At 35.5% G+C, this 14,287-nt stretch overlaps 1 protein-coding gene across 3 annotated transcripts; it reads right to left on the reverse strand.

Annotated features, from left to right (window-relative positions):
• Positions 1-1,560: 1,560 nt before the first annotated feature.
• Positions 1,561-6,412, reverse strand: LOC122279548 (mitochondrial substrate carrier family protein B-like). Of its 3 annotated transcripts, none has more exons than XM_043090234.1 (7): positions 5,882-6,410; positions 4,704-4,880; positions 4,420-4,566; positions 4,142-4,243; positions 3,986-4,056; positions 3,808-3,875; positions 1,561-2,227 (listed from the first exon to the last, which is right to left on the reverse strand). In XM_043090234.1, the coding sequence occupies exons 1-7, from the start codon at positions 6,107-6,109 to the stop codon at positions 1,986-1,988; spliced, it is 1,035 nt and encodes a 344-aa protein (XP_042946168.1). In that variant the 5' UTR covers positions 6,110-6,410; the 3' UTR covers positions 1,561-1,985. The 3 variants fall into 3 exon arrangements, with proteins under 3 accessions (XP_042946168.1, XP_042946170.1, XP_042946169.1); XM_043090236.1 differs by having other exon boundaries at positions 2,052-2,196; positions 5,882-6,412; XM_043090235.1 differs by having other exon boundaries at positions 2,052-2,202; positions 5,882-6,412.
• Positions 6,413-14,287: the final 7,875 nt, after the last annotated feature.

The raw sequence follows: 14,287 nt of genomic DNA on the forward strand, positions 1-14,287 counted from the left end.
GTGATGAAGAGTTGGAAGGGGAGAAAGAGGGTCGACTGCCACGTCCCAGATTTCGACCACTACGTCCAGCATTTCGAGCAGTACAGAAGGCAATGCGTCCACCACGGGAAAAAGAGGGAGTGGTGATGTTAGCTGTTGGAGTTGGAAGGAGGCCATGCTGGATTGAATGCAGGGAGAGGCGACTTTCAAAGGTTAAAAGCAAGTTAAAGAGTTCAGCTGAGGTGACAGGCGTGGCTCTAGTAGAGATGGAGGTGACAAAGGATTCAAACTCAGAGTTAAGGCCATTGAGAAGGTAGGACACTACCTCAAAATCACGAAGAGGTTCTCCAGCTGCTGTCATTGTATCAGATAGAAGGCGGACCTTCTGGTAATAGTCAGTGACTGAGAGTGATCCTTTTTTGAGGTTAGTGAGTTGATGTCGAATTTGGAAAATCTTGGCTTGAGACTGAGATGTAAACATAGTTTCAAGAGTTACCCATAGCTCACGAGAGGTGCGGGATGAGATGACTTGAGCAAGAATGGGTTCAGTAAGAGAGGAGAGGAGGGTGTTGAGGAGGAGTTGATCAGTTCGGCACCATTGAAGATAGACAGGACTGGTTTTGGGAGGAGCAGTCATAGGGGATGAAGAAGCAGTGGGTGAAGAGAGAGGAGGAGGTGGTGAGTTTGAACCATCGATGAAGTGGAAAAGTTCTTGACCATGGAGATAAGGGATGATTTGGGCTCGCCAAAGGAGGTAGTTATTGGTGCTGAGCTTAACAGAGACAATATGAGAAAAGTTGGTAGGAATTTGAAGGATGGGATGAGTGGGCGTCTCCTGGTCTGAAAGAGAGGAATCAGCCATGGCTGAGAGAGAAAAAAAAAAAAAAAAAGAGGAGATGAGGACGTGAGTCACTTTCTGGCTCTGGATACCATGATAGAGTTTAAGGAAAGTGTAAAAACCATTCTCATTATTTTAGCAATTCATACAGTGCGGTATATATAGAATACAGAGGAGGATTTCCTGTACAATAAGACAAACATGGTGCGTGCAGTACATTTAATATTTCATCACAGTAGAGTTTGTTGTATTCTCTGCCAAAACCATTACAGGCGTGGCCAGAGGCCACACACCAACCTAGCTACGTGATTCCTAAAGCTTCTGGATCATTTTCTGAAGTGATGGAGTCTTGTGCTGAAGTGGTAGAACCTTGTGATGTGGAGGCCAGCGTGGATGGCTCAATAGGCCTGATGCAATTGCCTCTAAATCTAGAAACGCGAGTACAACCAAAATTATTGTTTCTTCTGATCAGTAGAAAGCACGAAATACAATCATAGATAAATACTTTATAAATCCATTGTCGTTTACGTACTTATTTTGTCGCGTAAATATTCTCAGAGCACTGATCTGTCATAGAGAATATTATCTTCTTGGATTGCCTTTTACTGAATTTTTCTTGAATGAAATTGAATGTAACCCAAGTCTACCATTATCTTGAGTCAAAGAACCAATATTACAGTAACACAATATATTTCAATGAAAAGAGTCCTTAATACCTTTTCTCAATCTAAAAGAAGTAATCATTTCTCTGCAACATGGGACAATACAGATTTATTAAAAAAATGAGCACCTGGGAAAGGTAATTCTGCAGAAGGGCAGGAAGTAACAAACAAGCAGGCTACAATACAACTGTAGTGATGATATGATCACCAACAGCAACATGAATATGTAACTACTTAATCATATTGGACTTGGGTACACTTAGTATGACTCATTGACAATCTATACAAAAAAGTATCTATGTATGTGTATGGTCTCGAGGTAGCAAGGACAAAATCTACCACCACAATTTCTCAGCATACATTCCAAAACTATTCTTCCATCTACCTCGTGTCTTTTATGAACTTCATTCTCTTCTTCACCTTCCCATGTTGCGGAACAGAGTGAGTTTATGACTTTGTTAGCTTGGTGGCACAGTCAATGGCAGAAAACGGGAAACTTTTGGCAATTAAAAACTTCCCGGGATGTGTGAAAGAAGCATCTTTAGCGTCTCATAAGTCATGAAGATGATGCCTACTCCGGGAACAACCTTGTAGTATTCTGGCATAATCCCTCTATACAGGCCTCGCACGCCTTCATTCCGGATTATGTGCCCTAGTGTCCCAAACAAGCCAGTATTATAGACACGGGCTCGACCACCAGCCCCTTCTAATTGCATCCTTCGCCTCAAAAGATCCAAAGGGAATGTTGCTAGAAATTAATCAAGAGAGGAAAAGATATTCACGCAGATATATTGAAAACAACAAATAAGAAAAGGCATTGATTAATGAGATCACACATTACTTGAAAAGGCGAAGTTCAAGCTCTTTATAATGATTTTAAGACTTGTCAAAAAAAAATTAATGATTTTAAGGGTCTTCAATCTTATCATACTAGTCCTTTTGTGGTATGGGCTTAGTTTGGCTTCAGCCTTCCTCGGGTCATTAGAAGTAGTAAGTAACCCTGAATCCCACCCTTTTTGCTACTTTATGGAAGAAATCATGGTCACACTGATTTGGCTATAATCACACTCTTTTGTAATTTTGTAAACAAGTGATCTCTTTTCCAATCTATATGATAAGTAAGTATTGTGATCCATGACTATATGAAGCACGACGTGTTCTTTGATAGCCCACGTACCATGTACCCTTATTATTTATGTATGAAAATTATGAATGCCCAGGAATTGTAAGTGTGCGTCCGCATGTGATGATCATGTCTACTCTGCTTCAAACTATGTGATGCACCAATGAAAGACAAGGACATGATAAGACAAGGCATGATAAGATGCCATAAAACAAGTTAAGACAAGGCAAAAAGTAAGTTCATAGCTGAATGTATGACATGTACACTACGTACTGAACTGTGTATGCGAAGTATCATGCTACCATAAGGTAAGGATGGATTGCAACACCAGGATAGGCAAAGTGGTAGTGCATCTAGTGATGTCATCCTCATGAATGGATTCCTAACATATGGTTGTGGGCAAAATCAAGATTACAAGGATCATTAACCCTAACTCACAGGGGTCAACAGTGGTACCAACTAACAAGGAAAGTGAAACTACGTGCATGATCATGCATACATGTATGTATGAGCATGTTCTTTTCTAAAACGAAATCCAATTTGGTTATGACTTTTATTGTGCAATGTGGTTACTTACTGAGTATGTGACCCACAATTGTTTATATGTTAACATTCCCATGAAAAGAAATTATGACAAAGGAGCTGGAGAACTAGACGTAGCTTGTGGGAATGAGACCAGATCATAGAACTTTACATCTTTCCAAGAGATTTTAATTTTATGTTCTCCGTATTTAGTGGGAAAATTTGTGAATAAGCGCGAGACTTGGAAAAGTTTTTAGTAAGTGCTACCATGCCTCTATTTATCTAATAAAATTTGGATTGTTTTCGTTTTATGGAATCTTTTATACCTGACTTGCATGAAAATCTTTTAAATGTTGGTAGCATTCCTAACCCTAGAGGAAGGTGGTGTAACAATATTTCCACTCCTCCACTTTCCAACACCATTTCCTTGAAGTCACGTCAATAAAGGGTTCGGTTGGAAATAAGAAAAAAAAAAATCTTTTTCTTGGTTGGATTCGATCCCACCCATGCATGCAATTTCTTCTTCCCACAACTGAATTAATATTAGAGTGAAAAAAAGCAGCAACCACACATTCAAGTAACATGATTAGAGTTGCAAAGCAATGTAAAAACGTTGTTTAAAAAACCCAGGTAACTGATGCATCAAAGACTGATAAAAGGGGCGTTGGTCTTAGAGAACTCACCAGTTGATGATGCAATGCCCGAGAGACTTCCACAAGCAAGACTGACCATGACAGTGGAATCTTTGGGCCTGATGCCAAAATCAAAATGTAAGAATATTTCAACCAGGCTGCACGGAACAGTATGCAGTGAAAACAATTCCACATGGATCATGCCTCAACAAAAATATGGAGTATTCACCTTTGGCACTGCCAAAAAGATCTCAAGGTCTCATAAACAGAAAAGCTTATTGCTATACTGGGTCCAACATTCTGCGCATTACAAAGCATCCAAAGGCCAATTAAGGTCAGTAAAATGGAGCCTTAAATAAGAAATAGGAAAAGCATAAAAGCCTACCAAAAGTGTTGCTCCTAATCCTTTATATAAACCCATTAAACCTTCGTCTCTGCAAATGGCGTGAAATGCATGCCAGATGCCTCTGTAGTAAGCTGAATTTGTCTGCAAAGTACAAAATTTAATTGAATTTAGACAAACTTTCAACTCAAAAGACACAAGGAATGGCTTTTTGCCATTTTTTCACGGTTAATTTAACTCTTGCTCCCAGAGGGAGAGAGAGAGAGAATACACACATGGAGACAGGCTAAGAAAAACCACCCAAGCTATGCTAACATTACCTGTGCTGCAAGACGTGTCCTAACAAGATCAAGAGGATATGTAAGAGAGGCAGCTGTTATTCCTGCCAATCCACCACCTACAAAGTGCACAGAAAGATCTGAACTTGTATTACCTCTACGATTTTCCCCAATAATCGAATGCAACAGCTGCAGAACATAAAAAAATGTACGGATGATATTACGCATCTTGCAAAGATAATATACCATTCTACTCTTTTTTACCAATAAAAGAAATTCTGCTTTTAACAGCATATCAGAATTACTCAAAGTACATTGGCACTCACATTCTTGTAGCGTTCATATGCGTAGAAGTTGACTGAAGAATAAGGAAGACGATGAGCAATCGTGACCAGATTGCCTTTCCAAAAGGCTCTAAACCCTTCTTCGTTGATGATTCGAGAAGCCTCACGCCATATGCTAGCCTTACTCAGTGCTGCAACATCAGAGTGCATGCCTTGCACCTAACAAGAATGACATACAATAGCCCTAAGCATTTGGAGTAAATAAGTGCCAAGAAAAAAAATTGCTGATGGAAAATACAGACCAGTTTACATTTTTAAGTTTGTAAGTTTATTAGACCAATGATGATACTAAGCATCATTCATAATTGATAGTCAAACAATTAAGGCAATGAAACTCATCAACATTACTTCCCCGTAAAATACATACAGAAAGGTGCTTCTAGTCATTAAAAACTAACAAACTTCCATTTGAACCTCACAATTGAAATTCATATTTCTCAATGAATGTGATGAAAATATAACATTCTAGGAAAAATCAGTACATGCTAATTTGTATCTAATACTTTCTAATGTTTACGTGCTTGTCAAAAATGAAAGCAAGCTTCTCCAGCTTCTTCTTCATTGGTTGATGATCACATAAGCAAACTTTGTGAGTAACTCAATATGAAATCTTTCCTACTGCCAATCCTTTCCGAAAAACAGAAAAAAGTTGCACTCACACAAAACCGCCGATGATAAAGATCAAATCAAACTGATTTTCTTTATCAATTCCTTGCATATTCCCCATGAAGATTAAAACATGGGTACAGCGAGGTAATTGTAAATCCAAGACGAATTTCATGTATGCAATCAAATGGTACAGAGCTTCGAGATAATATCCTCTGTCATCGCCCCCCCCCCCCCCCCCCCCCCTTCTTTCTTCTTCTTCTTCTTCTCTTATTATTTATGTAGTATCCTTCTAAGAAAATAAAGCCTGTTTTTTTTCCCAAACCTTCTGGCGTCCTCTTTAACAGAGATTGCAACCCAAATTAACAAATCCGCGTTAAATAGAAAATTTTGAAACTTTAATACCAACAACAAAACCAATCCCAACCCAAGCCAAAATCCCAATTCCCATTGAGGTTTAAAAGTCACAAACCGGAACAGCCCACGTCGAATATAAATAACGACAAGTCTCCGTAGGTCAGATTATAAATCAGAAACAGTGTGAAAGAACGGACCTGAAAGAGGATGGTAAGGCGAGCCAGAGGCGCCGTGCAGGTTTTTCCAAAAGCACCCGCAATACCACCGGCGAGAAGCTGTTGGACCGTGCCAATCTGAGAGTTCTGTTTCAGTGATTGGTTCGTGTGGTTGTGCTGCTGCAAAAATTTCCGGTCGACGACGCTACCATGAGCAGAGTTCAGAGCTCTCTGCTCTCCTTCGACAACCACACCAACTCGAGCTTCCATTGAAGTATCGGGCTTCAAAGGCAGGCAACAAATCTCAGAGACCCCAAGAATCGGGAAAATGGGGAGATCATCGGGTCAAGGAATGTTTATCGAAAGAGAGAAAGTGAAACGGAAAGGGAAACCCTACTCAGAAGGAATATTCTGCGTTAACTTCTAAAACGCATGAGATAAACAGTCACGTCTGACATTTTCGAGGACTTTTGTAAGCTCCAAGAGATGAAGGTACGATTTGGATACTTGATTCTTTTTTTCTTTCTTTTTTTAAGCAAATCTAATTCATTCCATAAACTTAATACAAAGGAAAGTAGCAATTTAATTATGAGGGTCCTTTAAAAAATCTAGAAGACATTGCGGAATCCGGTTGAGGGTTATGTTTCCGTACATTTTGTTAGAACCCGCCCATTGGGCCAAATCATGCGAGTATAAATTCCGAGACTCATGAATTTTTTTTTTGCAGTAAACTAATCAAACTCTTGGATCTTAAAGTGGATATCTCTAGTGGGGTTGTCTGCATTGCCCAATCTATTGCTGCTTTTGGGTTGTTGATGGTTGATTTTGCTTGTGATAAATCTCCCTTTATGAAGATTCTCTTGAGACCTATGTTTGCTACCTCAATTATTGCCATTAGTGCTACTGATATTTCTCCTATATTGGAATTTGTATTATGGATAAATTTTGCTTGTGTAAATACTGGAGTGCCCGTTTCTGACCTGCATATAATTGCTATGGTGCTTCCATTTTGTATGATGGCAACATCAAAGAGAGTGAGAAGCAACCGTTTGGTGGGGGTGCCAATGGGGTTCCTGATGGGATTCTGTTATGCTCCAGGCAACAATGTGTTCCTTGATTTTTTCTGTGGCCATTGTGACAAAACCAGTAATGGAGTGGCATCGAGAACCATGTGTTGTTTGGTTTCTAATAAACCAGATGTTATCTGTGGCAAGGGCTACAAAATTTTGAAAAGGGTGAGAGTCTTGGGGTATTCCTAGCTTCCTTGTTGGATTTATGATGATTGAAATCCAATGATAGATGGAGTGATGTGCGAAGGTTTCAATATTAATAGGCCACCTAGACTGTCTCCAGAGAATCCAGGAAAAAGGGCATTTGAAGAATATGTGAGTTATATTCTCATCCTCCATTTTGCACAAAAGACAAAGATCTTGATTATCTTCCATTAGAATGAATCTTTTAAGGATGGATTTGGTAGAAAGAATTTGATGCTTTACTTTCCAAAGAAAATGTTTTAAACGATCTTGTATTTTAATCTTCCACAATTTTTTCCAATCTTCATCTAGGATTTGCAATTGATTTTGGTTTTGAGGACAAACAAGAGCTGAGTAGGCTTATTTAATCGAGAAGAATAACCCAGTTGTATGATTATTCCATTTGAGCTTGTCTTCCATAGAGGAGTAGTTCACAGTGGAAGGAGGGATTTTTTTAATGGCATTGACGGATTCTGGAGTGAAGAGGGCTTAGAGTAAAAGAGCATTCCATCTTCTTGGCTCCTCTAGTATTAATTATGCCACTTTCATTTTCGGCTCAATATTGTTGATATTGGGATTAAGGAGTGGTGTTAGAGTCGGCAAGTCCGGAATCTAGGAATGAGACCACACTCTTATAGTTGTTCCATTGTTGACTTGGAAACATCTACTGTTCTTTACAAAGTCTCTTTGCTTTAAGAGACCTTTCCAAAATCAGGAGTCAAAAGGTTTGGATCTTACTTCATCAAAATGGGTGCTTTTCAAGTATTTACTGGTCAAGAACTTTTTCTAGAGAGTACTCATGTTTGTCATCAAAGACAAGGCAAATTTTGATATGAGAGCTTTATTGAAAATAGAGAACTTTATTATACCCAAACAGAGAACTATATTGAGCTCCAAGCTTTTGGGGTAAATTTTCGAGCGCTCTAATTATCATATCCCCACCAGAAGTTGCGATAGGAATTATCCATTTGTTTTGTGATAGTGGCAGGCATACAAAGTGTTGAACCCAAGGTTTCAAGTTTCATGTGATTATAAATCTACACATGAATTTTGATGATAACAAATGAATTCAAAGAATAAAAGAGTTTCAATCTCAAGTTGTCTACGCAATAGAGTCGAGCACATCAACAAACCAAGCATGAGCAAGAATGAAACAAATTCACATTAAAGTCATAGAGTAATGTTGTAAATCTCTTAAAATTCGAAATTAGGATTAATGCTCAAAATTAATATTTTATCATAAAACATTAAAATACATTTTTCACATGTGCATGAATATTTTTGAAAATTAAATTTGAAAATTTTGAAAGATGATTGATTGTCATCTTTTACATGTGCATGCCTTGATTAAAGTGTTGAATTTTGAAAATATTAAAGATGATTGATTGTCATCTTTTACATGTGCATGTCTTGATTAAAGGGTTAAATTTTGAAGATATTAAAAATGATTGATTATCATCTTTCACATGTGCATGTTTTATTTGAATATTTTCAAAAGTGATTGATACTTTTTTAGACTTATACAAAAGGTAGATGATTTTGTTTGAAAATTTTGAAAAGTAAAGTGTGCTCCTTTTGTCATATACAAAAAGTAGAAGATTAGGTTTGAATTTTTTGAAAAAGAAAATGTGCTCCTTTTGTCATATGCAAAAAGTAAAAGATTAGGTTTGAATTTTTTTGAAAAAGAAAGTGTACTCCTTTTGTCATATGCCAAAAGTAAAATATTAGGTTTGATTTTTTTGAAAAAGTGAATGATGTTGTATTTGACAAATGAAAAAGAAGAACCTTTTATTTGAATTTTTTGAAAAAGTGAATGATGTTATTTTTGACATGTGAATCTTTTTGAATTTGAATATGAAATCTCATATACCTATAAATAGATCATTTGAGAGCTTCACATTCACAACACCAAGAGCATACAACATTCATTCAAAACTTTCATTATCTCTTCTTTAAGCATTGAGCCTTAATCCTTATTCATTTTGAGAGATATAGTTTGCGCTGTATTGTTCTTATTTCACTCATTAAGGAGTGTTTTCTGATAACCTACCCACTATCAGCTCTTGTATCAGTAAAAGGGTGTGTATAACCCTTGTGCATGTAGAAAGTGTTCTACATAGGGAATAGTTAAATCACCACGTGTAAGGTGATTGCAAGTGTAGAGGGTGTTCTACACGGATCCTTTGTAGCGGTGTTGTTCAAAAGTGTATTAGGTTTCTATCTCCACCTGAAGGAGGTTGAATAGTGAATTTAGGGATCATCAAGGGGTAGCTTGAGGTAAGGACGTAGGTAGTGGGGCCGAATCTCATTAACATACTGACTTTGCTTCTCTCTTACCCTTACTCTTTATATTTATTACTGTTTCGTATTTTGTTTATATTTTATATTGTATATTTGATTTATAATTGTTATTTTTTTAAATATAACTCAATTCACCCCCCTCTTGTGTTAGTCATCTGGGCAACAATTGGTATCAGAGCTAAGAGCTCTATTATAAGATTAACTATATTTTGAGTTAAGATCTTATGGCTAACATTGCAGCTTCATTTGGTGAAGGTCAATCTAGCAGTCGGCCTCCACTCTTTTGTGGACATAATTACTCATTCTGGAAAGTTAGAATGAGAATATTTCTTCAAACTCAAGGTAGAGAAATATGGAAATGTATTGTAAATGGACCTTATATTCCAACAAAAGTGGTTGATGGAGTAAAGGTCAAAAAGGAAGAAGAAGAGTTTGATCGTGAAGACGATAGACTTTATACATTAAATTTAACTGCTATGAATTTATTATATAATGCTCTTACTGGAAATGAGTTTAATAAAATAATGAATTGTGCTACGGTAAAAGAAATTTGGAATAACTTGGAAGTAACTTATGAAGGAACTTCGCAAGTCAAGGAATCAAAAATTTATATTCTTACTCATGAATATGAAATGTTTAAGATGAATGATGATGAATCTATTTCTAGTATGCATACTCATTTTACTAACATCATAAACAGCTTAACAGCTCTTGGCAAAGTTTAATCTAAGGTGGAGATAGTAAGAAAAATTCTCAACTCTTTACCAAAACGTTGGGAATCAAAAGTTACAGCAATTCTTGAAACTAGAGACCTCAAGAAACTTGAAGTCAATGAACTCATCGGGTCACTTATCACCCATGAGTACACATTGAAAAGAGGAGAAAAAGAAAGAAAGCCAAAGAAGAGCTTAGCACTTAAAGTTGTTCCTCATGAAAGTGAAAGTGATGAAAATGAGGAAAATAAAGATAAGGATGAAGAAGTTGCGATGATAACAAGAAGAATTCAGAGGTTCTTAAAGAAAAATAAAACTCATCCGAGGAAATCCTTCAAAAAGTTTTCTAAGAAAGATTCAGGTAAAAATGACACTTTAATTTGTTATAAATGCAATAAGCCTGGTCATATCAAGCCAGATTGTCCTCTGCTAAAGAAAGATCGAAACAAGGGCAAGAAATCACTGAAAGCTATATAGGATGATGATTCAAGTAGCTCAGATAGTGAAACAAGCAATGAAGAATCAGCAAATCTTTGTCTTATGGCTAAAGATGACATTGAGGTAACAAATCTTGATAATATTGAAAATCCTTCATATGAAGAATTGCAAAATGTTTTAGAAGAGGTTTATGAGGAATTTGAAAAATTGGGTATCAAATATACTGTTTTGAAAAAAAAAAATTCTTCTTTAACAAATGAAATTGAGATTTTAAGAAAAGAAAGTATTATTTTGAAAGATGAAAATCTTGAATTGAATAAGAAGAAAACCGATTTAGAAAATATTGTTGAAAACTTTACGAATGGAAAAAGAAATTTTGAAAAACTTCTTGGTAGTCAAAGATGTGTTGTTGATAAGGCAGGTTTGGGATATATGTCAAAACAAAAATACAAACCTTATAAAAATTTCTTTGATAATCCTTCTACATCAAAAATCAATAATCAAAATTATTTTCATAAAAATAATTATGTCAAAAAAAATTATTATTATAATCATTCAAGTTCTTCATATATGTCACATGCTATTTGCAATTTCTGTAATAGAAATAGTCATAATTATCATATTTGTCCAATTAGAAGAAATCATACAATAACTATTATGGTCATATGAGTATCTAAAAATCTTGTTTCTTCTAATACTAATAAATAAAGGACCCAAAAAACTTGGGTACCAAGAAAAATCATTTTAATTGTTTTTATAGGTATGCATGAAGTCATCCACAAGCAAAAACAAGTGGTTTTTAGATAGTGGATGTTCAAGACACATGACGGGAGATAAGACTAAGTTCTTTGATCTTAGATCTAAAGAAGAAGAACACGTGACATTTGGAGATAACTCGAAAGAGAAGATCGTGGGAATAGGTAAAATTAGTAATGAATCTTCTCTCATAATTTAAGATGTTCTACTTGTTGAAGGTTTAAAACATAATCTTTTGAGCATAAGTCAATTATGTGATAAAGGATTTACAATTACTTTCAAAATGGATAAGTGCATTATTTTGAATGATCATGATTGTAATATTTGTTTTATTGCTTTTAGAAAAAATAATATTTATACAATTGATTTTGAAGAAATTACCTCACAAGATGCTATTTGCTTTTCAGTTCAAAATGAAACTAGTTGGTTATGGCATAGAAGATTAGGTCATGCCAACATGGAACTTATTTCCAAACTTTCAAAAAATGATCTTGTGAGAGGTTTACCAAAAATAAATTTTCTTAAAGACAAAATTTGTGATACATGTCAATTTGGTAAACAAACAAAAACTTCTTTTAAAACTAAGAAACATATTTCCACTACTAGACCATTGCAACTGATACACATGGATTTTTTTGGACCAAATAGAGTTGCAAGTCTAGGAGGAAAATATTATCCATTTGTTATTGTTGATGATTTCTCTAGATATACTTGGGTCATCTTTCTTGCTCATAAAAATGAGACACATAATGCCTTTACCAAGTTATGCAAAAGAATTCAAAATGAAACGGGCTATACTATTTCAAGTATCCGAAGTGATAGGGGAAAAGAGTTTGTTAATAAAAATATTGAAATATTTTGTGATGAAAATGGTTTTGTGCATAATTTCTCTGCTCCTCGAACTCCTCAACAAAATGGGGTAGTAGAGAGGAAAAATAGATCTCTTCAAGAAATAGCAAGAACAATGTTCAAATAGAACAACTTGCCTAGTTATTTTTGGGCCGAAGCGGTAAGTACTGTATGTTATGTTATAAATAGAGTTATGCTAAGGTCTAAGTTAAATAAAACCCCCTATGCGCTTTTGAATGAGAAAAAGTCCAACATTGGTTACTTTCATGTATTTGGATGCAAATGTTTTATTTTGAATGACAGGGATAATTTAGGCAAGTTTGATGCAAAATCTGATGAAGGTATCTTTCTCGGGTATTCTACTAATAGTAAAGCTTATAGAGTATTCAATATAAAGACTTTGACTGTACAAGAATCTATGCATGTAGTATTTGATGAATCTAATTCTCCACTCTCCAAGAAATCTATTGATGAAGAAACAGGAGGTATAAATAACACGGAAAGTCTCAATCTCAACAAAGAGAAAACAATAGAGGAAGTTCAACATGGAGCCATCAGGAAAGATTATCAAAATTTAATACAAGATGCAACCAAACAGTGAAAATTTATGAAAGATCATCCAGTGGAACAAATTTTGGGAGAACCTTCATAAGGTGTAAGTACTCGATCATCTCTTAGAAATATTTGCAATCATACTGCTTTTCTATCTCAAATTGAACCCAAAAAATTGATGACGCACTTCTTGATGAATCTTGGATTCTAGCTATGCAAGAAGAGTTGAATCAATTTGAAAGAAATGATGTTTGGACACTTGTCCTAGACCCAAAAATCATACTATTATTGGAACAAAATGGATTTTTAGAAACAAGAAAGATGAGTCCGGAGTCATTAGTAGAAATAAGGCTCGACTTGTAACCCAAGGTTTTAATCAAGAAGAATGAATCGATTATGATGAGACATATGCACCTGTCGCAAGATTAGAAGCTATTCGAATGCTACTTGCATATGCTTGTTATAAAGATTTCAAACTTTGTCAAATGGATGTTAAAAGTGCTTTCTTAAATGATTTTATAAATGAAGAGGTATATGTTGAGCAATCTCCAGGTTTTGAAAATCATATTTCCCCAAATCATGTTTTCAAACTCACAAAAGCACTATATGGACTTAAACAAGCTCCTAAAGCTTGGTACGAGAGACTCAGTGGTTTCTTGATTGAAAAAGGTTTTTCAAGAGGAAAAATCGACACAACTCTTTTCATTAAATATGAAAATGATGATATTCTTTTGATTCAGATTTATGTTGATGATATGATATTCAGTGCTACTAATGAAAATATGTGTCATGTTTTTGCTAAGACTATGCAGGAAGAATTTGAGATGAGCATGATGGGAGAACTTACATTCTTTCTCGGATTGCAAATTAAGCAAGCAAAAAGTGGGACATTCATCAATCAATCAAAATATATTAAGGAATTACTGAAAAAGTTTGGGATGGAAAATGCTAAGGAAATTAGAACACCAATGAGCCCATCAACTAAACTTGATAAAGAGGAACCCGGTAAGACAGTTGACTCGAAGATATATCGAGGTATGATTGGTAGCTTATTATATTTAACAGCCAGTAGACCAGATATTATGTTTAGTGTGTGCTTATGTGCACGCTTTCAATCATCTCCAAAAGAATCACATTTAATTACAGTTAAGCGCATTCTTAGATATCTTAGTGGTACAATTAACCTAGGGTTATGGTACCCTAAGCACACATCTTTCGATCTAATCAGCTATACAGATGCAGATTATGCTGGCTGTAAAATAGATCGAAAAAGCACTAGTGGAGCATGTCATTTCTTAGGTCATGCACTAGTTTCCTGGTTTAGTAAAAAATAAAATTCTGTTGCACTATCTACTGCTGAGACAGAATATGTTGCTGCGGGTAGTTGTTGTGCTCAAGTTCTCTACATGAAGCAACAACTTGAAGATTTTAAACTCATGTGTAATCACATTCCAATCAAATGTGATAATACAAGTGCTATAAATCTTTCAAAGAACCCAATACAACATTCTAGAACTAAGTATATTGAAATAAGATATCATTTTCTTCGAGATCATGTGCAGAAAGGCGATATAGTACTAGAATTC

This window comes from Carya illinoinensis, chromosome 10 (genome assembly GCF_018687715.1).
Source record: "Carya illinoinensis cultivar Pawnee chromosome 10, C.illinoinensisPawnee_v1, whole genome shotgun sequence".
In the NCBI taxonomy this organism is placed as follows: domain Eukaryota; kingdom Viridiplantae; phylum Streptophyta; class Magnoliopsida; order Fagales; family Juglandaceae; genus Carya; species Carya illinoinensis.